Source organism: Hyperolius riggenbachi, chromosome 4, assembly GCF_040937935.1.
Source record: "Hyperolius riggenbachi isolate aHypRig1 chromosome 4, aHypRig1.pri, whole genome shotgun sequence".
In the NCBI taxonomy this organism is placed as follows: domain Eukaryota; kingdom Metazoa; phylum Chordata; class Amphibia; order Anura; family Hyperoliidae; genus Hyperolius; species Hyperolius riggenbachi.
Window position 1 is genome coordinate 413,840,541 of NC_090649.1, and position 25,145 is coordinate 413,865,685.

General features: G+C 43.7%; 1 protein-coding gene across 1 annotated transcript in view; it reads left to right on the forward strand.

Annotated features, from left to right (window-relative positions):
• The window catches only part of XPO1 (exportin 1), a 101,648-nt gene that overhangs the window by 72,305 nt on the left and 4,198 nt on the right, over positions 1 to 25,145 (forward strand). Inside the window, exons 14-24 of the mRNA XM_068232383.1 lie at positions 5,531 to 5,712; positions 10,295 to 10,451; positions 10,543 to 10,706; positions 11,950 to 12,084; positions 13,257 to 13,440; positions 13,539 to 13,645; positions 13,729 to 13,923; positions 19,150 to 19,318; positions 19,543 to 19,677; positions 23,349 to 23,508; positions 24,932 to 25,028. Of these exons, the coding sequence (XP_068088484.1) occupies positions 5,531 to 5,712; positions 10,295 to 10,451; positions 10,543 to 10,706; positions 11,950 to 12,084; positions 13,257 to 13,440; positions 13,539 to 13,645; positions 13,729 to 13,923; positions 19,150 to 19,318; positions 19,543 to 19,677; positions 23,349 to 23,508; positions 24,932 to 25,028 (1,685 nt within the window). The remainder of the gene's footprint in view (positions 1 to 5,530; positions 5,713 to 10,294; positions 10,452 to 10,542; positions 10,707 to 11,949; positions 12,085 to 13,256; positions 13,441 to 13,538; positions 13,646 to 13,728; positions 13,924 to 19,149; positions 19,319 to 19,542; positions 19,678 to 23,348; positions 23,509 to 24,931; positions 25,029 to 25,145) is intronic.

The window sequence follows — 25,145 nt, forward strand, 5'->3', positions numbered from 1 at the left end:
CCCTTGCGAGCTTACAATCTAAAGGAATGGGGTGGAAACAAGAGGTGGGGAAGTATACAGTATATGTACAGGCAGTGCATAATTAGGTTATTTAGTTTGGCCTAAGCTAGAGAATATGCTTGTCGGAAAAGGTGGGTTTTGAGAGAGCGTTTAAAGATTTCAAAGGTGGGAGAGTGGCAGATGTGTTGTGGAAGGGCATTCCAGAGGAGGGGTGAGACACGTGAGAAGTCTTGTACACGTGAATGTGAGGCGGTAATTGTAGAAGAGGATAAAAGAAGCGCATGTGCAGATCTGAGATTGCGGTTGGGTTGGTATTTGGAGACTAGTGAGGAGATGTACAGGGGAGAGAGATTGTGGAGAACTTTGTAGGTTAGGGCTAAGAGTTTGAACTGAATCCTCTCGTTAATTGGTAGCCAGTGAAGAGCTTGACAGAGAGGAGCAGCAGAGGAAGAGCGAGAGGAGAGATGAAGTCGAGCAGCAGAGTTCAATAAAGAATTGAGCGGTGCTAGTCTGTTAGTTGGAAGTCCACCTAGCAATATATTGCAATAGTCCAATCGAGATATAATAAGAGCATGTACTAACATTTTGGTTGTCATGGGAGAGAAAAAGTCGGATGCGTGCTATGTTTTTGAGTTGGAGATGGCAGGAGCTGGTTAGGGAGCTAATGTAAGGAGTACATGAGAGAGAGAGAAGAATCAAATATTACCCCTAAGCACCGTGCTTTGGGAACTGAAGTTATAGACATGTTAACATTTATTATAATATCAGGCAAAGAGGTGGACAGGGATGGTGGAAAGACTATTAGTTCAGTTTTATTCATATTAAGTTTTAAGAAGCGAGAGGACATGAAAGAGGAAATAGCGGACAGACAGTCGGGAACCCGTGTGAGGAGGGAGTTGAGGTCTGGAGCCGAGAGGTACAGTTGTATCATCTGCATATAGGTGGTATTGAAAACCAAATGATTTGATTAAGTTACCAAGACCGTGCGTGTAGATGGAGAAGAGGGGACCGAGGACAGAGCCTTGAGGTACCCCTACAGAGTATGTGAAGAGGAGGCCTGATCTGAATAAGAAACTGTGAAAGACCTTCCAGAGAGGTAGGAAGATATGCAGGAGAGAGCGAGGTCCTTTATTCCTGTAGATGAAAGGATCTGTAGGAGGTAGAGTGTGGTCGACAGTGTCGAATGCTGATGACAGATCTAGAAGGATGAGTTATGGAATAAATAGCCTTTGGATTTAGCTGTGAGGAGATCATTAGCTACTTTGGTGAGGGCTGTTTCTGTGGAATGGTTTGGCCGGAAGCCAGACTTGAACTGTTCAAGCAAGGAATTTGCAGATAAATACTGACTTAGTGCAACATGAATGTGGCGTTCAAGTAATTTAGATGCAAATAGGAGAATTGACACTGGGCGGTAGTTAGCAAGTTCGGTGGGGTCTAGAGATGGTTTTTTTAAGTAGTGGTGTTACAACAGCCCTCTTGAGTGAGGATGGAAAAGTTCCAGTGGAGAGGGATAGGTTAAACAGCGATGTTAGGGTAGGGATGAGGGATGTGGATAGCTGTGGAATGAGATGTGATGGGATAGAATCCAAAGAACAGGTGGTTAGATGGGATTTGGAGATAAGGGAAGAGAGCGAATGTTCGGAGAGTGGAGAAAAACTGGAAAGAGAGCAGTCAACAAGAGGAGTGGAGATGGAGTTTGATGTCTGCATGGAAAACACACTACGGATTTTTGCAATTTTTATCTTTAAAGTATGTTGCAAATTCTTAAGCTGATAAGCTTGAAGGAGGAGAGGGTGGACGGAGAAGGGAGTTGAAAGTACTGAACAGGCACTTTGGATTGTGCAAGTGGGAGGATATGAAGGAGAAGTATGATTGTTTTGCAGAAGAGAGAGCGGGTTTTAAACTTGTTCAACTCTTTTTGTAATTAATGAAATTCTCATTAGTATTCGTTTTTCTCCAACTGCGTTTAGCTACCCTAGAGCACCTCTTTAGCTGTTTAGTAGCTTTGGTCAGCCAGGGTTGGCGACTGACACGGTGTGGGCGGACATTGGTGAGGGGTGCGATTGCATCCATGACTTGCGTGATTGAGCTGTGATAGTGTGCAGCTGCTGAGTCAGGGTCAGTGAATGGTTGTGTGAGAGGTGCCAAGGCATCAGATACAGATTGCATGTCTATGTAGCGGTAGTTCCTGCGTGTATATGAGCGCGCTTGAGGCAGCGTGGTAAGAGAGGAGGAGAGAGAGAGAAGTTTAGTAAGTAATGATCAGAAAGCGGGAGAGGAGTATTAGTGAAATCCGTGATAGAACAGAGACGAGTGAATATGAGGTCAAGTGTATGACCATTAGTGAGTTGTAGGAGGAAGTAAGTGACAGAAGTTTAGTGGCAGAATTGTTGGTGTCAACATGAATGTTAAAGTCGCCCATACTGATGGTAGGGATATCGGAGGACAGGAACTGGAGGAGCCATGCAGAGAAGTGATCTAGGAAGAAGGAAGCAGGGCCAGGAGGGCGGTAGATAATTGCGATCTGGAGGTTAGAGGGAGAGTATAGACTGACTGCATGGACTTCAAAGGAAGGTAGAGAAAGAGAAGGAATTGGGGGTGAGTGGCTTGAAGGAGCATTTATCAGAGAAAAGAATGCCCACACCACCGCCATGTTTATAAACTAACAAAAACACTTCTTGCACACTACAGGTCCTTCTAAAAAAAAATTAGCATATTGTGATAAACTTCATTATTTTCTGTAATGTACTGATAAGCATTAGAATTTCATATATTTTAGATTCATTACACACAACTGAAGTAGTTCAAGCCTTTTATTGTTTTAATATTGATGATTGATGATCATCACCTTCCAGACAAGATTCGTATCGTATGTCATTTTCTGCCCCTGCCAATTCTACTATGTGGGTAAAACAACCAGGCCCCTTAAAGAGAGTGGGAGAGCACTTCAAGTCCATCAAATCTGGGAAGGGATGCCCACGCCTAATTGAACATGTTAGGGATACTCATGGTGGCAAAGCCAAATGCTTGAAATTCGCGGGTCTCCTGCACGTTAGACCCCAGGAGGGGAGGTAATAGAGATCAGGAATTAACTCGACGCGAGTCACGTGTGATTTTACGCACGGAGGCAATGGGGCCTTTGGGCCTCAATGATAGGCTAAAGTTGTCCTGCTTCTTGGACCCATAGCAGCGTCGACATCCCTCCCCTCACAGATGAGGTGGTGGACTTGTGGGTGTGCTCCTTTAAACCTTACTAATATCTTTGGAGGTGGGTGTCACGCCCCCATTCTGCCATCTCCCCTACTTGTCCCCTATTCCTCACTCAGGCCCGAGGCCTGAGTTCTCCCCCTTTCCCCCTTTTTGTACTCGCCCAGCTCCCCCTTAACATTAAATTAGGATCAACTGTTCCTTTCCTTCTCCCTTTGTCTTATTTTCCCTTTTCCTCTCTTCTTTCCTTCCTTCCTCTGCTATCCCCCTGCCCTTTCCCTGACCCTTCTTGCTTTCCGCCTGTTTTCCTCTCCCAGTAACACCAGGTCTGAGCCTGCGGAACCATGCAGTGACTGTCCAGTTGGACACGAAAGTGGGGGTCGGCCTAATGGACATGTGCAATTTGATATCAGACGATCCACCTCTAAGCTGCCACCGAATTACCGATGGCGTTTTTGAGTAGCTACTCCTCTTTGGTTTTGGGAGCGATGTGCACCTTCAAAGAGTAGGTGGCGGACGATATGGAGATGGGGTTCATCCCCGGCTCCCAGATATGTCCGTGTTGCATGGGCACCGCCGTCTTTTATCTGCACTGCCATTGGACCGATCAAAACTAACCCTGAGGCAACTACCCTGTTTTTTAATGATCCCTCATGGTTCCCACGCGGGCCCCCACCTGAAGCTACCTACTAAGTTGTATGTACTCTTCTTCTCTGTATGTTTCTTCATCTTTTCTACTCTCCTGAGCCATAGCCAGATGTGGAAATATTTCCACTACCCTCTCCTGTATTGGAGACACGGCTAGATTGGCCGATTATTGGTAACCATGACATGGTTACAATTGAGGATGTTCTAGTCCGTCCAATTAGAGCTTCTCCCTTATAGGGTCCCCTTTTCCTTCCCCCAGACTCAGTGATTTTAGGTAGGAGGATGAGTGGTGTTTATTTTTTAATAGTGATATTAATAAAGGGTAAAGGTTTTTAATAGGAGGCAATAGGAATAAACCAGCCACAAGTTGACAGAGGGAGACAGATGCAGGGTACTGTTTTTAACACACATGAGTTTCACTGGTTATATAATGCACCAGAGTTTCACTTTTACTTATTTAATGAATTGCACAAACGAATAAGGCTATATTCCTTATCTAATGCACAGGTTTCCGTAATTGTAGCACTTTCCGCAAATGTGGCACTTTCTGCCATTGTTTGGCCATAAAAAGCGTTCACTTTAATGAACAGAACCACGTGGCTTACCACACACTAGACGCTGTCACTTTTTCCGCTGCTCAGCGGACTCCTTCACCCCTCCCACTCACCCATAACCTCACTTCCCAGCTTAGGAACCAATGGCGAACGCGGTGGGCTGGGCTTTCCGACTTCATTACGGAGGCCCACGCACGCCGCCTTTGCCCTGGGACTAGAGCACGTGAACAAGAGCCACACCGGCACGAAACGGCTGTTGCGCCGTCCCTTCACCCCCTGGTCACACTCCCGCATCCGCCCTGAATCGGATCTTGGAACAGGTCAGATCCACCCACATCATGCTTTTTTCTGTGTAAAGCTGGACAATGTATGTATACGCCTGCTGAAGAAATTAAATGTTTATGTGATTAGAGAAGCTGTGCACAGGCTGTTCTGTTTGTACTGCATCCGACATTGTGTTTTTCATTGCCTGTATGCACGCCTCCCCCACACACGCCAGACAGCAGAGCGGCAAGTGGAACAGGATGGGGTTATTTATAAAAGGTGCAGATGACCTCACTATCCCCACAACTACTGAGTGCCAGACAAAACAAACTTTTTTGTTGTACAGCAGACTTGCATGGCTACTGCGCGGCGCACGCTGCAGGAAGAGGAGCTGTGCAGCCCAGATACGATTAGCAACAATGCCTTTTTACTTATCTTCCGGGGGGCCACACTCAGCGACGGGGAACATCAGATCACAGAGGGAAGACTCACTAAGTTCTTGAGGTTTCCCTCTCTTTAGGCAAGTATCTCATTTTTGTACCGGAGCTTAGGCTTGGGTACACGTTAAGCTTAGCACACACATCCAATTTTGATTGGCCAATCATTGGCCAATTTTACCACTTCCATGTAGTAGGAGAGCTCACCTACACAATCTCTGTCTGGCCCATGGAGGTGGTACAATTGGTCAGTGATTAGCCAATAAAATTGAATGTGTATGCACCGTTAGACTTGATCTAGTTTGAAAAATACAGATTTAAACCACCTAAATAGCTTTGCACAGCTTTATGTATTGCATTTTTCCCTTGCTTTGAACTGGGCAGCTCTGATTTTAATTGACTTGAATTTTTGCTTTACAGTATACCTCACTCATTTGGATTATGCAGACACTGAAAGAATTATGACTGAAAAACTGCACAACCAAGTAAATGGGACTGAATGGTCATGGAAAAATTTGAATACGTTGTGTTGGGCTATTGGTTCTATCAGTGGAGCCATGCATGAGGAGGATGAGAAGAGGTTTCTGGTCACAGTCATAAAAGTAGGTGTCAGTAATTAATAGTTGCATCCTGACTTACATTTACCTTTCGTGTTCTGCCACAAGACTTTTGGGCGCTGCGGACATTGTTCTTTGCTCATTTATGACCATTTATAGTGGAATAAGAAGTATCTTTCCAGGTTAATAGATGTGCGTCCATCCCTCTTCCTCCTGAGATACTCATGCTTTCTAGGGTCAGGCTGTTACTAAAAACCTGAACATTCCTGACAGCTGGCCGATCTGTGCACTTATGTACAAAGGTTGTGCAATGTTGCCCAGTCATTCATGCACAGATTACTCTTAAGCACAAAGGAAGTTAATGATTGATGTGATGGTTTTTATCAGCTGGAGTCTGAGTATTTAAAATTGTAGCCTCATAACATGATTTACAGTGTGGTTTTAGAAGTAATACAGAAGATGCTGTTTAACTACTTGCACTCCTGCGGGACGAGTATCTATGTCCCTGAAAATTTTACTTGAGTTCCCGGGGTCATAGATAATCATCCCTGTTGATTGCTGTTGCATCGAGCAACAGTATTCATTTCATTGTAAAAATGAGTCCGTCATTTCCTGTTGACCGCAACCAGACAGTAAAATGTGTGGAGACATCTAGTGGCCAAAAAGATTACCGTAAAAAAAATATACATTTCCTATCTCTATATAACAAGCCAATTCATTCATTATGCTCCATCCCTGCCCCCATATAACGCAAATTCTAAAAATAAGTGACGGAATTTAAGACCATATATAAATTGTTAGAGACTTGGCTTTTAAAATATGTATGCTGAGGGTGTATTACTTCTATTTTTGCAAAATAATGGCTTACATTATTGTTGGCGTACACAAAATCGCATAATGGAAAAAAATACCTTTTATTTCCAAATAAAATAGTAGCCATATATTGTACTAGGGACATAATCTAAACTGTATATAACTGGGACAAATGGGCAAATAAAAAGTATGTGGTTTAATTACAGTAGCATGTTTTATTTTAAAACTATTTTAGTTGAAAACTGAGAAACATATTTATTTTTTCTTCACTTTAAAATGCATATAAAATTCACCCTCTGAACCTTATACATCATTAGATCAGATTTGGAAAACACTTAGGGCCCGTTCACACTGCACGCGTTTCCATATGCGTTTTGGAAACGCGTGCGGGGGGGCCGACACGCAGGACATCAGACATTGCATAGAGTGCAATGTCTGATGTTCACACAGCATGCGTTCCGGACCTGTGCGGTCCGGGAACGCATGCTGCACGCAGATTTTACAAAAACGCGCGGCTGTCCCATTCACTTTTCAGTGATGGGATCAGCCACGCAACGCATACGAACGCGGATGGCGTGCGTTCGTACGCGTTGCGGTCCACATGCGTTGCGGTCTGCACTTTGTAGTCTGAACGGGCCCTTAAAGAGTTCTCAGAAATCTTTTTACAAAATTAATGAAACCAAATCCCTACTACTAGACTTTAACTTCTGAAACGAGAGTGAAGATATCAAGGTCCTTTCCCTTCCCTTGGGCCAAGCACCCCTTAGATTACTTAGGCATAAAGATCCCTAGAAGATTTAAAGATCTGTATTCACATAATGTTTCACCTTTACTGAACATGTTGCGCATAGAGCTGGATAGAATCTCCAAACGAACTTTCTCCCTCAGGGAAAATTGCGGCCTACAAAATGCAAACTTTACCTAAAGTATTGTACCTCTTTCGCACAATCCCGATCCCACTTCCTGTAGGGTTTTTTAAGGAAGCTAAAAAAATCCTGATCTCCTTCTTATGGGGTAGGAAAAGACACCGCATTGCGTAAGTACTCTTACTGTCCCATCAAATCTAGGAGGATTTGGTCTCCCAGACCTCTAAATATATCATCAAGCATGTGTCCTCGACATGGCTAAATTTTGGTGGAACCCTAATATTCCCAAAAAATGGGCCTTATGGGAAAAGAAACTAAACCACAACATCCCTCTCCGAGATCTGCTTCTTTTACGTAGCTGCAAACGAGATCTGCAATTCTCAACCTCCCCAATTGTGCAAGTCACTATACAATCCTGGGCTGACATGCTAGCTAACTTATTACCCAACACCGAGTATAAATCGGTTCCCATCAAGATCTCTGCACTCTCAGCAGTAATTCGAGATTTTAGATTTCAGGGATGGAACTCTCTGGGTATACATACACTATCGCAAATTACTTCACATAATAAACTTTTTTTTTTTACTCTATCCCAGAGATTTCCAGGGTTTGAATCCACCTTCCTCCAATACCAGCAAGTAGCTCACTGGTTTAAATCATAGCCTCTAACAGAAATCCTTATACCTCGACAACTACTGGCAATGTTAGTCAAATCCAGCTTACAGGAGGCATCTCTGCCTTGTACCAAACTATGATGCATAAACGAGTCAGTTTATTGGATAAATATGCTATTTACTGGTCCTCAGAAATACAGACCCCAATAACAACTAATATCTTTATCAGAGCCCATAACTACCTTAAAAAAGATATCTAAATGTGCCACTCACCCTGAGACCTCAAGGAAGATCTTCTATAAATTCTATACCTCTCCACGCTTGCTTAGGCCTTAAAACCTTTCCTATTTCCAAATGCCAGTGGCACACTTGTTATGCTCCACAAGACCAGCTATTTTAGGAGATTGGGCTTCTGACCATATCCCTTCCCTGCCTTCCATAATTCAGACCACGCAATGTAACCTAACTATGTAACACAGTCTGCGATTAAATCCCAACCCCCTACTATATCCTCCTGTCCAATCTATTAATTTGGAAAGAAATAGTAAATTCTTTTGTTGGAGTCTCCACCTCTTATACCGGTACTAGTTCTCCCTTAGTATAATGAGATATGAAGTATTCCCTACCAACACAGATTGTTAGTGGTACCTCCCTATTCTACGTAATGGATATAATGCCTCCACCTGGTGCTTTCCCCCACACTCTCCTTCCCTTCTCCTATCCCTCTGATGAAACAAACATTCCACAACAGCTCCCCTTACCACAAGAAAATAGCAGGTAAAGTAAAGAGCTGCTGTTACTTTCACACATCTGTATTGTTACACCCTATATTGTTTTTTTTAAATATGTTACCTTATGCATTATATACCATGTGGTGGTAACAAGCTGATGACACTTTTCTGACTGATAGATTGAGGTCTCACATCTATACTGATCAGAATCTTTGTTATATGTATACCCACAAAAATAGAGTATGGTATAGGTTCATAGAAGTAGAAAACAGTAGATTATGATCTCGTGACCTATATCCATGATTTGTGTTCTCAAATACCTTTACATTCTGTTTATACATGTTGTGTACATTGAACCATGATGCAATTTATACCTGAATGTTTGTTGTTATTGCTTTAAATTCAATAAAAATTTATTGTGGAAAAAAAAAATGCATATAAAATTCTTAGCAAAAAGTAACACCCAAAGAGAGCCTAACTTGCGGCAAAAAAAAATGTATAGATTTCAGCGTGAGAAGAGATCTTTGATAGTTTTTCGGCAAATGAATGGACGCAGCACTGAAATGTGAAAATTGCTCTGGTGTTTAAAGAGAGCCTTGAAGTAGGCTTATAAAATTAAAAAGAAAAAAGTAGGCTACCTGATCCAGATAGGGCTGGGCGGATCAGGTAGCCGCTGCTTCAGTAGGCCGCACTGGCCCACTTTAACTTTTGTGACCTCTGGGTCACGACTCTGGAAGGAGAGATTGTGTCTCGCAGTGTGCAGGAAGGCGGGGAAGTGCCAGGGAGAGGGGGATGCCCAATGGCAGCTCTGAAAAGCCTGCGGGAATGCCCCTAGTGGGAGTTTTGAGCAGGGAATCCCTCTCCCCCATGTTTACCACCGAGATGGCGACAAATGTCGCTAATCTCGTGGGGCCTCTAGCGTGTTGGGAACACAGAGGCATGTCATGAGGCAGAGAACATGCCTTTGTGTCCCATCTGCCCCCCTCCCACAAACCGCCTTGGGTTCTCTTTAAGGGGAAAATCCCTTTGCAGTGAAGTGGTTAAAAGTTGCTAAGTTTTAGGCTTCCAGTGATTTGGGTAGAATATGGGCAGCTGGATGGTTGAATTTGTTGCTCACTGGCCTTGCTGTTGTGCAGTCCAGGATTTGTGTGGTGTCTATATAGGGTTTTTTTGGTATAGTTTTTGTTTTTTGTTTTCTCCTCACCGCACAAGAACCTACTGTCTTTACCCAGATTTTCAAATCCTTTCAGATTTACATTAGATAGTGAGTTCCTTTTTCATCAACGGTGAGCTATGTGCTACTTAGAGAAAAAATGCTGTTAAATTTTTTTTTAATTTTTTTTTTTTAATTTTTTTTATATATATATATATATATATATATATGTGTGTGTGTATGTGTGTATATATATATATATATATATATATATATATATATATATATATATATATATATATATATATATATATATATATATATATATATATATATATATATATATATATATATATATATATATATAAACGAACTTGTACAAGTCACTTATCTTTGTATTTTTTTAAAATAAACGTGATGGATTAGAATTCTACTCTGCTTCTATTTCAGGATCTTCTTGGTCTCTGTGAGCAAAAGCGTGGCAAAGACAACAAGGCCATCATTGCCTCCAACATTATGTACATTGTGGGCCAGTATCCTAGGTTTCTAAGAGCTCATTGGAAGTTCCTGAAGACTGTTGTAAACAAGCTCTTTGAATTTATGCATGGTATGTTTCGTCTCCTCACCCTCCACACACCTGTATTACAAGATTATTTGTGAGTATCGCTGTGAGGCTAACTTGAAACTCTTCATTTCAGAGACTCATGATGGAGTGCAGGACATGGCATGTGATACATTTATTAAGATCGCTCAGAAATGTCGCAGGCATTTTGTTCAAGTGCAAGTTGGGGAAGTGATGCCATTTATTGACGAAATCCTTAATAATATCAACACCATAATCTGTGATCTTCAGCCGCAACAAGTAAGGAATATTGTTGGTGATTTAGCTAAAGCAGACACACACACACACACACACACACACACACACACACACACACACACACACACACACACACCTTTATATATTGGTGGTCCGCATGTAGAATAGCAGTTCTGGCACCACCCATCCACATGGAAGGCAGATAGCAGTCATTTGCTGGTTTCTGGGTTGTGCTGCAGGCTTTTGCAGGCCATTGGGTGACATTATGGCTCACATATGACTTGCAATGTTAGGGTCATGATCTGCACTGTATTGGTGGCATACCACCTGCACATGCTGTGTTGGAGGGCATACTACCTGCACATGTTGTGTTGGGTGGCATACTACCTGCACATGTTGTGTTGGGTGGCATACTACCTGCACATGTTTTTGGGTGGCATACTACCTGCACATGTTGTTGGGTGGCATACTACCTGCACATGTTGTTGGGTGGCATACTACCTGCACATGTTGTGTTGGGGGGCATACTACCTGCACATGTTGTGTTGGGGCATAACATCTGCTCTGGTTAAATGGGAGACATGAGGGCTGCCCATGTTAATAGGTGCGGTCTACAATACCTAGTCTCAACGTTACGTTTTTCTTCATCATTTCATGTATAATACCCCCCCCCCCCCCCCAGCAGTCTGAATTATGTTGCCGTGACCCCCCCCCCCCCTCCCCCCCAAAAAAAAAGTATGGGGACCCCTGAGCTAAAGCATATACTGTACCAAAGGAAAAACTTGTATGCCTTCTAGTCCAGTTTAGTTTTCTTGGCATGTTATGGATTTTTAGCTTATGTGGTGTACTATATTGTAACATGATTAAAATATATAGTTATACTCCATTCCCCACCCCGTCCTCCGAATTTGAGCAGGTGTGTTTGCTATGTACCTGTCTGGGACTGGAACACCTTCCTTTTGAAGACTGTCCCTGGTGCATACATAGGTGGTGTGTGTCACTTACATTGGAACAATTGGCTATGGGCTCCCAAAACAATGTTAAATGGCAATCTTATGTATTAGCTGATGTTTTAATTGTGAACTGTTTTTGTGTTGCAGTTTTTTTGTTTTGCTTTTTTTTTTTTCTTCTTAGTGGCTGTTTAATAGGTTGTTCATTGCAGTCTACAATGCCACCATGCTGCCCTGTTAAAGTAAAAAATGTATACAATTTGCCGTTTGTTTCCTCAGCTACATTATTGTCCAAAATAGGTTTGTAATTGTGTTCTTATTGTGCTCTGATTTAGGTTCACACGTTCTACGAAGCTGTTGGGTATATGATTGGAGCACAAACAGACCAACCTGTTCAGGAGCATTTGATAGAGAAATATATGCTTCTTCCTAATCAAGTATGGGACAGTATTATTCAGCAAGCCACTAAAGTAAGTAGTATCTGCGCATCTCTCAAATAATAATCTCTATGTGCAAAGTATGCTGGTTGTAAAGAAGTACTTGGAGCTAGCTGATCTCTAAATTTAATAACATCAAGTTTTAATATTGCTATTGAATGTCCTAGATCAATATCTATCTCTCTCTACATCATGCGGGGAGAATCCCACTTTAATTATGAAATGATGGATGCTACACAATTGGTTTGCAAGTTGGATGCTAGTAACCTGTATCTGTTTTCTACACCCAGATCAGTTTCCTAAACAAATAGCTCAAATTGATATTCTTTTCAACCATGGCAATAGTGCCTTGTGAACTGTTTGGAGCACTGTTTCCAGGATACAGTCCAGAAACTCCTACATTGCTGTAAGAGTAGTTAGTTGCACCCAGCAGAATTTTTTTTTTTTTCTATTCATTTTCAACAGCAAACTTTGACAGTCATGACAGTTTTTGTCAAAAGTACTGGCACAGCTGTGTTTTCTGTCAATTTATGGAGCTAAAATAAAAGCCCTGTTGTAAAAATAATTAAAATTGGTATTATTGCTGTGTACAATCAATGTGTCGTGACCTGATCAGTTTTTGGTGGTCCTTTATTTTTGAGCGCTGTACATACTTGTAAAGTATCCTGCTGCAACACAGAAATGTAATGGTCATTTGCCAAAGTTGTTTTTCCACCTCAGTGGATTGCTGAAACTGGGGACACTTTACTACCTAGACAGTCAGCTGAAATAATCATAAGGGCCCATTCACATTGAGGCGATTGGCGGGTGTTTACCACTAATCGCTGGCGATCGCTAAAAAGTATATGGCAGTGATCTCACTACAGAGATCACTGGCGATTCACAGCAAACCCAGTGCATGCATTGCTTTTTTGAGATTTTTGAGTGAATGTTCAAAAAAAGCGAATAGTGATCGTGAAAACTGTGAAAATGTACAGCAAAAAAATATGCGTTTTTACCATGAAAATCTCCACCGCAGAACACTAGCGCTATAATAGCTAGCGTTTTGCAATACTGTGTGAATGGGCCCTAAATGTTAGCTTCAGACTGATAATGTCAAAGTATGTATTTTAAGTTGGTGTTGGGCAGGCCAAGTTTTGGATTACTTTACAGCTACATGGTCATGTCATATATGCAAATAATAATCTCTCGTTATCTCATTGCAGAATGTTGACATATTGAAAGACCCAGAAACAGTCAAACAACTAGGCAGCATATTAAAAACAAATGTAAGAGCATGTAAAGCTGTTGGACACCCCTTTGTTATTCAACTGGGAAGAATTTATTTGGATATGTTAAATGTCTACAAGTGCCTAAGTGAAAATATTTCTGCAGCTATTCAAGCAAATGGTAAGTGGTCAGTTTCCCCCACCTAACAGACCCTCGCTCAGATTTTTTTCATCTGAATAGACTTAGATCCTGAAAGCTGTACTCTTTCATTTGTGTAGGCGAGATGGTCACAAAGCAGCCTTTAATACGAAGTATGAGAACAGTTAAAAAGGAAACCTTAAAACTCATTTCAGGATGGGTTAGTCGATCAAACGACCCACAAATGGTAAGATTTACCCTCAGGTTTTTTTTGGAAGGTAACCTTTTAAGTGTTGTGCACTCCAGATTTACACATTGTCTTGTCCCCAGGTTGCAGAGAACTTTGTCCCGCCGTTGCTGGATGCCGTCCTTATTGATTACCAGAGGAATGTCCCAGCTGCTAGAGAGCCTGAAGTACTCAGCACAATGGCCACTATAGTGAACAAGCTAGGAGGCCACATAACAGCAGAAATACCTCAGATATTTGACGCAGTGTTTGAATGCACATTGAATATGATAAACAAGGTAGGTTTACAATTTCCTACTGTAGGGCAAAGGAGGCATGCGTGATGTTTCCATTGTTCCTTGTGTTTTCGTTTTTTACATTTGAACATTGATAGTAATTTAGTGCTGTAAAATTTCTTTAAAATCTAGCATATTGTGAAGGTTCCTGGTTCGTTCACTACCCCCATTGTAGACTGCAGGTGAAAATGTGCTTTAGAGAGCAACACTAGGCAAACGCTAAAGATGTTACAATCCCATAGTGATGGCGTGACACAGAGGTTTCTTAATGGACTTCCAAGGTGATTAACTAAATTTAGCTTTACCTAACCTGGGGCTTCTTCCAGCTCCTATAAGTAATTTGTGTCCCCCGCCGCACTTCCGGTCTTCTCCTGGGTCTTTGGCAGCTTTGTAAATATTGCTGACCCCGATCGGTCGGTGTCTTCTGCGCTTGGGCCCACGTCACCGGTAGCATACTGGGCAAGTGCAGTACAACTGCATGCGCAGAAGACGCCCTCAGTCAGCCAGCAGGACCTGGGAGTTGACCGGAGCTGCGGCGAGGGACAGAGACTTCTAGGGAGTGGAAGAAGTTCCAGGTAAGTAAGGCTAAATTTAGTTACTCACTTGGGAAGTCCTTTAACCTCCCTGGCGGTGCATTTCTGTCTGGAATTATGAGTCTAAAGCAGTAATTTCCCCCCCCCCCCCCAAGAATTTTATGCCTCCAGTTTTGAAGTCTTAATTCATCAGAACATATCAGAATAAAGGTCTGGTAGACATCCTGCATATAAATCAGACAGGAACACAAAATTGTTAAATTGATAACATTTAGACAGTATGTACATACAGTACAGTATATACCGAATACTCCTGCCGGGTGAGGTGTAACTTTAAACTGGGAACGGTACACTGGGCAACATCACAATCGGGGCAGTAGCATCGTGATTTCCCCCCCCCCTCTTGTCTGTCTTGCTGCAGCATACAGCACATGTCCTGGTTGGGGCATTTTTTTGGGGGGGAGTTGAATGTATTCCATGAAGTGACGGCCAGTGTGGTGCTCTAGGTTCACTACATAGGAGGCACAACGCCCAACTCTGGCATCTGCTGCAGTCTGGTATTTCAGGCAGATGCATTCACACATCTTCCAGATTAAGTCAGCATGCGTTCTGGCCTGTCACTTCGCTGCTTGTGGAGAATGTAGGCGTTCCATATGCTTTGTGCCAGGAGATGGCGGGAAATCTTTATATTATAATCTTTTGTTGTTGCTTTTTTTACGGCAGGATAAAAAGTCACCGCCTGTTTGGCTCTGTACACACCACCCATGGAGCTGTTGTAGTCAACCACGACCTGAGGTTTTTCAAGGTCCTTTTCCTCCTCTTGTTCTGGTGGTGACAGTCAAGATGTTGTGGACTGTGCTGAGGGGAGACACTTTTTTTTTTTTTTTTTTTTTTTTTTTTTTTGGTCACGCCAACGGAGAGCTAACATTTTCCCCTTTTGCCAAGCAAAACTATGTCCCCAGTTTTCAGCTTCTGCTTGGCAAATGCTGATGGCATCTAGGGTTGCAACGGTATGAAAATCCACGGTATGATAACCGTCAAAAAAAATACCACGGTATGACGGTATTACGGTATACGGTATTACGCAATTATTCTCATTACAATTACCCTTATAAAATGAGAACAGGTCAAAGTTGAACAAACTCTTTGTTAAACACTTAATACATGTCCGCTCCCCCCATTTGAATTATATTTTTCAGCTCTGGTATCCTTTAAAGGAAACCAGAGATGCAGCATAGTGAAATTTTTTTTTTTTTTTTTTTATATACATACCTGGGGCTTCCTCCAGCCCCATCATGAGCACAGATCCCTGCCACACCGCCATCCTCAGCCTTTTCTATCGCTGGTACTGAGTCCAGTAACTTCAGCCAGTCGCGGCCAGTCTGAGCATGCGCAGTGCGTTCTCTACAGCGGAGAATAATATATGCAGGCGTAGTACTATTTCTGGCCGCGACTGGCTGACGTTACGGGACTCAGTACCAGCGATAGAAAAGGCTGAGGATGGCGGCGAGGGAGGGATCTGTGCGCATGATGGGGCTGGAGGAAGCCCCAGGTATGTATAAAAAAAACTCACTATGCTGCATCTCTGGTTTCCTTTAAAGGATACCAGAGCTGAAAAATATAATGCAAATGGGGGGAGCGGACATGTATTAAGTGCAGTCCTGGGCTGAGCCGCAGCAGAGGATTTCTTTACAAAGTAGGGGGACAGAGGAGAACAAGGGGGAGCAGTGGGCATGAGGACTCATCATGACACATCACACAGACATCAGGCAGACAACACACACACGCACGCACACACACGCATCAGGCAGACATCACTCAGACATCACACACACGTATACATCAGGCACACACATATATCAGGCAGACACATCACACACATGCCATAAATTACACACTGGCTGCATTCAAACACTGCACCTCTCCCACAGCAGCGCTGCTTATCTGCCGTCATAGCTTCAACTCCTACACGTGCAGTCAGTTTGTCTTTCTCTCTCTCCTTCTCCGGGGCGGGCGGCAGTGTTCATTTTCATGGGGGAGGAGCGCTTGGCCATTCCTTTGAACACTGATCTTTATCAGTGTTAAGCTCAACTCTGCAGTCGGGGGAGGAAGGAGACTGCGTGCATCGAGCAGGAGGGAGAACGGGCTGTAGCCTTTTCTCATTTAGTGTAGTTATTTTTTAATCGCCTGGTGTCTCCACCTCTGCTCTTGTGGTACAGTCCACAATTAAAAAAAAAAAAAAAACACAAGCAGATACACATTGCCGGGGGGAAAAAGATCTCTGTGTGCGCTCCAGCCGCGTCATCACAGGATGCGCTTCACCACCCAGAGTCTGCACACATGTCGGCAAGCCTCCCGCAATCGTGAACTAGCTTTGGGAGCTTGCCGAGGGAGACGGAGAGCAGGACAATGCCGGAGCGGTGGATGCGGAAATGCAGCCTAAACCGGTATTTCCTAAAAGTGCACGCTACGGTTATCATGCATTGTAAAACCGTGATATACCGTAATACCGGTAAATTGCGGCAACACTAATGGCATCTTCCGCCTGTTAGGACGAATGGTGCCATGGCATCAGTCTTATGCCTGATCAGGAACTCAAACAGTTCAGGGAAGCTGTACAAATTGTCCGTGGTGACACAATAGCCTTTGTCCTGTAAAGGCTCAACAAGGGACAGTACAGAGGATGCTGCCACTCCGTAGTCGCTGAACCTGGGGTTAAACATGGTTGCTTTCCCGGTATACAATATAGTGTTCCAAATGGATCCGGTTGCTGACTCACATTGCATGTATGACTTGATGCCAAAGCGGGCCCGTTTGGATGCTATATATTGGGTCCAACTTAGACACCCCTTATAGGCCATCAGACACTCGTCCACGCTTCTGTCCCTCTGTGGAACATAAGTGGTCTGGCAGTTGTCAACAACCATCTGATAGATTTCTCAGATTTTTTTTTTTTTTTTTTACGTTTTTCTTTGATGCAGGGTGGGTGGACTCCTCAAAGGTGGTGTTGTCGACAAAGTGCAAGAACTTCATAAGGCTAAACTAGTATTCGGACATTACCGTTCCGAAGTAAGGGGTTGCGATGATCTTATTGGTGGTCCAATACCATTTCTGCGGGGGCTTTCCCACCACTCCCTGCAGAATTACCAAAACCAACCAAATGTCCTGTTTGGTGACCGGCTCCCATGTCCTGCTCCTTGAAAAGCGCCCTTGTGGAGCAGCCAGTTGTTGGGTGGCATAGAGGTTAGTCTCCTCCACTATCTTTTCAATAACCGGATCCATGAAGAGCTGCAGGTAGGCCAGGGGGTTGTGCTCGCACTCCATCTTCAGGCTGGGCTTCCCAGTAAAACGAAGACGTGGGGGCGGTGACGGAGCCTGAGAAAGGTCTATGGGGCACCAATTGTGGACATCACTGACCTCGGTGGTAATGGAGTCACTTTTGCTACATTGGTCAGATGACAGATCTCCAGGTGTCACTTGAGTCCGCAGTGACTGCAGATCGCTGTACTTCAACTTAACCAGCACTTCCGCAGTGAGACACCTTCTGGAGGCTGACGCCATAGCAAATGGCAGGCAGAGGTTGTTGCAAACTGCAGGCAGAGAGTTGTCAAATACAGGCAGAGGTCGGTGCAGGCAGCAGGCAAAGAGTGGTCAAAATCTAGGCAAAGTCTGAGCAAAAATCAGTGCTTGCAGACGGCAGCAAAAATAGTCAGTCTAGGCAAAAATCGGTAACTGGTTGGCAGAAAAATAGATCCGCAACTCACACAGATCAAAGCACTTCGCTCAGCCGCAGCCAGGAAGCAAATGGCAACTTTGCATTGGATACAAATCCCATTGTATCCAATACAATGCTAATTTGGGCCAATCAGATAATTTAATCCACTCTTAGGGCCCTTTTCCACTAGCGGCGTTTGCGATGCTGAATCGCAAAAACGCAAACCGCTAGCGATTTTACAATCGCTACGGTTTGCTTTTTAACATGGGAATCGCGGTAGGTCATTTCCACTACCGCGATTCGTTTTTGCGGGGAACGCGAACGCGCGGCGGAGCGATAATTGCCGCGATTTTGCTATGCAGTGCATAGCATAGCAAAATCGCGGCCGCAAACGTCGGGGGAATCGCCGGTTTTGCGATTCAGCAATCGCTAGCGTTCAGCGTGAACGCTAGCGATTGCAGGTGGAAAAGGGCCCTAAGTGATGAGCCCTGGAACATGTGGCGTTAAAGTGACACATCACGCCAACAAGACTCTTTGGGGCAAACCCTGGTTCCTGAAAGGTTACCCTCAGCCACACACAATACAGTATAATAATATGGTAGGACATCATGCTGGATACACCTAATGCAATTTACCATCCGAAAAACACAATGGGATCGATCAGGAACAGTTTGGATACAGGTAATGAGGACAGATGACATTGGTAATGAAGGGTAAAGTGAAACCTTTATATAGCAGGGCACAGGGCTGTGCTCATACTTGACTCTAAGTTCCCCAGAGCTGCTCCATGCTTTGTACACATGCTGCTGCTACATCCAAAGGCAGCTGTAATGACCCCCCAAACCCCCTCCCCCGTGTTTGCCTATTATTATTATTAATATATATATATATATAGATATAGATATATTACACACAGTTCTGAGTTTATTTATTTTTTTTATCTGGAGAGAATTGACTCATTTTTTTTTTTGTTTTCTGTAGGATTTTGAAGAGTATCCAGACCACAGGACAAATTTCTTCTTGCTTTTACAAGCTGTAAATTCCCACTGCTTCCCTGCTTTCCTGGCCATACCTCCAGCGCAATTTAAGCTGGTTTTGGACTCAATCATCTGGGCTTTCAAGCACACCATGCGGAACGTAGCGGACACGGGTATGTACACTCAAAACTGGTTGCCATTTGCACACAGGCTTGTTTGCTATCAACTAGCTGTATTTCACTTTACGGGAATTAGGAAAAATGAATCCTGGTTTTCTGTTGTATTTTCTTTTTTTGCTTGAGTTAAACCTACATGTTAAATGGTTTTGTTTAGTTGAGCTGTGTTGGCATTAGTAGTGATCCTTTACCTTCTCTCAATGTACCTATGTCTGTTGCAGGATTACAAATCCTTTACACGTTATTACAAAATGTTGCTCAAGAAGAGGCCGCAGCACAAAGTTTTTATCAAACGTACTTCTGTGACATTCTCCAGCACATCTTCTCTGTAGTGACGGATACGTCACACACAGCTGGTAAGTGCTATAGTACACTTGTATGTTTGTCACCTGTATGATCAGCAATCTTAGTTAGCCTTAAGTCTATAAAAATGTGGCAGTATAGAGCGTTTTTATCCAGTGTCCCTGTTATTGTATTCCTCATTTATAAGTACAACTGAAGTCGGGTGAATATGGAAGCTCACCAGTAACGTGTGCAACAAATGCAGTCAAATTTTAGTCAAACATCTGATCTGCATGCTCCCTTTTTTTTTTCTTGTTTTTTTTTCCCCCCTTCGGGTCTATGGCTAAACGTAATAGAGGCAGAGGATCAGCAAAACTGCCAGGCAATCTGCATTGTTTAATAGGAAATTAAGATGGCAGCATCCATGTCCCTCTCACTTCCGTTGTCCTTTAAGGTCTGGTCAGAACTCCTGATACATAATATCATAATAGGAAAAACTTGCTAAATATTTTAGCCTCTAAAAGTAACAGGGCAAATTACGTTTTAGAAACATTTTGTTTTAAAGCGGATCGGAGATGAAAAACTAACTATAACAAGTAACTTGTCTATATATTTTATCTAAAGTTTAGAAAGTTTACACAGCAAATCTAGCTGCAAACAGCTTCAATAGAATGATTATTCCTGTGATACAATGACAGCAGCCATGTTGTTTGTAAAGATTACATGCAGGCAAGCTTATCTGTATCTTCAGCACTCAGCCTGTGAAAAAAACCTAATCCCTCCTCCCGCCTCCCCTCTGCCTCTGAAATCTCTGGCTAGTAATACTTCCCCCTCCTTCTGCCCAGACTGAGCTCCCATGAGCTGTTGCTACTGTCAGAAAATGCCAAGGCTCTCTGAAAAGCTGTGGGTCGAGGTTTGTTTAGTTTATAGGGAATTGAAGTATTAAAACAAAAACAAAAAAATTTTTGGCTTGAAGAATGCCCTTTAAACAATAGGAAAGGAACACAATTATGCAATGAGTAAAAGTTCCACCTCGGATCCGCTTTAATTTAAAGGGACTCTGAGCAGTGCCTGTGGGTATGCCTTTAAGCATACTCACAACTAATTATATCCTCACACCTACCAGCATGATGTTTGTAATTATAACCCTCTGGGTTCCTTGTATTTCATTGCATTGCACTGAATGGAGCTGCCGACACTGGGGAAAGTGTCGTCCTGCATCATACAATGCTGAATAAGTAATCAAAGATGGTGGCCGCGATTTCGATCGTGAAAAAAACGAAAACTAAAAGGCGTAGGGTGGGGTTTATATATCATTGGAAAGAGGAGAAAGAGAGCTTCAAAATTGTATGCATCTTTCCATAGTTACTGCACTGCTCGGAGTCCCTTTAAATCCTAAGTTTCTTTAACCACTTGCCGACCGCACACTCATACCGTGCGGCGGCAAAGTGGTAGCTGGAGGACCAGCGACGCAGATCTGCGTCGCCAGGTGCCTACCTAATTAATCAGGTAAGGCCGCTCGCGCGAGCGGCCGTTTCCTGTTAGATCACGGAGCGGGTCTCCGTGAATAGCCTGCGAGCCGCTGATTGCGGCTCGCAGACTAAATGTAAACGTAGGAGACATAGGTCTCCTTTGTTTACATTGTACGGCGCTGCTGCGCAGCAGCGCCGTAAGGCAGATCAGCGATCCCTGGCCAATCAGCGGCTGGGGATCGCCGCCATGTGACAGTGGACAGCCTGTCACTGGCTGCACAGGACGGATAGCGTCCTGTGCAGCCCGGATCGCCAGGGGTGAGAGGGAGGGGGTGAATTTCGCTGCAGAGGGGGGGCTTTGAGGTGCTCCCCCCCCCCCCCCCCCCCCCCCAACATGCCAGCCAGGAGGAGCGATCAGACCCCCCCGGCACATCATCCCCATAGGGGGGCGATATGATCGCTCTGCGTGCCAGCTGATCTGTGCTGGGGGCTGCAGAGCCCACCCAGCACAGATCACCAAAAATAGCGCTGGTCCTTAAGGGGGGGTTAAAGGCTGGGTCATCAAGTGGTTAAAAAAAAAAATCACTGAAGAGAAGTTTGTATACCTATGACCATTGCATTCATTTACGTGGGCTTCTGCCAGGGGGGGGGGGGGGGCAAGCCGTACGCACCACGCTGGAAAATGGGGGGTGGGAGGGGGAGGTTGCAGCGTACTGAAAATAGGTGTTGCCATGGACCAAGATGTGGGTGTGGTCACGGGGGAGCCAAATTTGCATGAACTTGGCAATGGTGGGACATTAGACTAGCACTATGGTAGGGATTGTGAGTGCCTTTGACACAGGTGAACCCCAGTTTTGGTAGTGACAGGGACCCCTCCCCTTCCAGCTTAGGTGATAGGTGCCCCCAGTTTTAGGTAGACACAGGGACCCCCCTAATTTAGGTGGTGACAGGTTCCCCCCAGTTTAGGTAGTGATGGCTGCCCCTTAGTTTTGGGTGACATTTGCCGTTCCAGGTTAGGTAGACAGGTGTGGTGCCTCACTGCTTGCGCTTCCTTCCTCCAAGCTGGAAGGAGGAAGTACGCCATGGTGAGACTTGCAATGCGTCCAATAGGACGTGTGCAAGCTAGTTGGAGCGCAGGGAGAACGCGCACTTATGGGTAAATAACCCCTTCACTCCGTGCCGCACACCTGAGCTAATTAAAGCGGATCCGAGATGAAAAACTAACTATAACAAGTCACTTGTCTATACATCTTATCTAAAGTTTAGATAGTTTACACATCAAATCTAGCTGCAAACAGCTTTAATAGAATATGGTTCTTTCTTCCTGTGATATGACAGCAGCCATGTTGTTTGTAAACATTACAGAGGCAGGCTTATCTGCATCTTAAACAAAAAAAACCTAATTGCCCCCCCCCCCCCCTCCTCCTCCTTCCTCCCCTCCGCCTCTGAAATCTCTGGCTAGTACTACATCCTCCTCCTCCTGCCCAGACTGAGTACCCATGAGCCCTTGCTACTGTCTGAAAGTGCCTTGGCTTTCTGAAAACCTGTGGGCGTGGCTTGTTTAGTTTATAGGGGATTACAGTATTAAAACAAAAGCAAAAAAGTATTTGGCTTGAGGAATGCCCTATAAACAATAGGAAAGGAACCCAATTATGCAATGTGTAAAAGTTCATCTCTGATCCACTTTAAAGCTCATTTAAATCACGAATGTGAGTGCTTAAGCACTCCTTATTACTCGTGAGAGCATCACTAGACCAGCGAGCGCCTGCGCATGGTACCACCGTGGACACCGCACTGCATATGCGGAAGTGATGTCACTTCCGCATATCCGTGCGGTGTTCCGCAAGGTCCTAGCGCCCGCACTCACTGGTCGTTGCTCTCCCTTGCCATATCCAAGGTTCTCCATGGATCCAGGAAACTGGGCCTGCTTCCCCTGTGTGCTGGCATTCAGCATGCGAGATGCAGTGCTGGAACAGCTGTCATGTGTGGGGAAAACAAGTTTCTTTTTTTTTTGTTTCCCCATCCATGTGAATTTGACAGCAGCCTATTGATTTCAATAGGCTGCTTTCCCCTGCCCAAATTTACATGGGTAGAAATTGCAAATTTGCACTGCTGGAAAATGGCCCTAACTGTTCAGCTAGCAGAATTTTAATTCTCTGAAAAACAGGACTGGTGATTGGAAGGGAAGACAAATTTAATTCAATATGTTTGTAAAGCACATTGACCATATGTTGAGATATGCACATTCCATTTCATTCTTTTTGTTTCTGCAGGATTAACGATGCATGCTTCAATTTTGGCATACATGTTTAATTTAGTTGAAGAAGGAAAGATAAGTGCACCACTGAACCCTGCAGTTCCACCCAATAATCAAATATTTATTCAAGAATATGTTGCTAATCTCTTAAAGTCTGCGTTTCCTCATTTACAAGAGTAAGTAAATAAACCTCTGTAACTTGCCTACTTTTATGAAAGGTTATGCTGTTTAATTGCAGTGGCTGAGTTGGTCTCAAAACTATGTGGACGACAGATTTGATGGATAGTGCATGACCTCATGTCCAAGTGTACACAGCACGAGAAGTGTATTTGGTTTTTTGGGACTGTGCTAAGACGGGAAAACTGGTAGAGAAATGGGACAAACTGGGTCCAGAGTGTTTCTGGCAAAGATTGCTTCTGAAGGGTTAAGGGGCTTGTGTTAACCCCTACACAGCACCTATTTCAGTAAGGAGTTTCTTGGGCAAGTCTCCTTAACACGGCTACTGCCTACTGAGTGCGCTCTAGTGGCTGCCTCGCAAGCGCTTTGAGTCCGACAGGAGAAAGGCGCTATTATACAAATACTGCCATTATTACACAACCCAAAATCTATTTAGATAGTTGGGGATTAAGCTTTAACTCATAATGTAAATGCAGAGAACACCACTTCAGTGACAGAAGATTTGGGGCGAGATTTTCTGGACTGTTGTGACCAGGGCTGTGGAGTTGGAGTCAGTCGAGGAATCGGAGGAATTTTGGGTAATTGGAGTCGGTGATTTTATAAACTGAGGAATCTGAGTCAGGAGTCAGATGATTTTTATACAAAATCCACAGCCCTGGTAAGTAATAGACCGAGGAGTCGGAGCCATTTTGGGTACCCGGAGTCGGAACTGGAGTCGGTGGTTTCATAAACTCAGTCGGAGTTGGAAGATTTTTGCACCGACTCCACTGTCCTGGTTGCAACGTAATAGGTGTAAATTAGAATTGTGTTTTTCTAAGTAAAGATGCCCATACACTTATGGGTTTGCTCATTTGAAAGCACAGGCTGTTAACAATATGTCTGCTTTCATGAATGGGGAAGTGGAACCAGTGCAGATTTGTTTTCGAATATGTATCAGCTGTAACCAGGGACCTTCTTGCTGCCTGAGGGAAACTTGTGAGGTTGCCTGGATTAGCTGTATGCTTGTTTCAGGTGTGCGATTCTGCCACTTCTGAAGCCATAGAGAGCAGCAGGACTGCCAGGCAACTGGTATTGTTTAAAAAGAGACATTCATATCCCTCTCAGTTTAGGTTCCCTTTAAGCAGTGTTACGCTAGTGGTGGGTGGTGGTCAGATCGCTATTCCTTCAGACGTCATGAATATGAAGTGGTGTCGGGTGTTAGTCAATTACCTGATCTAAAGCCCATCTGGTATGGTGGGCTTAGACTTCATCAAAACGGAATGTTTTTGTTATAGAGGATAAGCAAAATGATCTTGTTGACTAAAAGCATTTTATGAGGTCTCTATTGCAATAAATGTTCACAAGCAGGTAGGCTATCTTGATGCTTCTCCCTTCTTCAGTTACATATTTTCATAATAAATTCTCCTTTTTTTTCCCCCTTAGCGCCCAAGTGAAACTATTTGTGACAGGCCTCTTCAGTTTAAATCAGGATATTCCTGCTTTTAAAGAGCACCTGAGGGACTTCCTTGTGCAGATTAAGGTAAATGTTTTGGTATTTATTTTAATTCAGCATTTGTAGAGAATTTCTTTGTACCTCTGCAGATGTGCATTACTGTTTATGCATACAAGAGGCTAGAACCAAATGTCATTTTGTAAA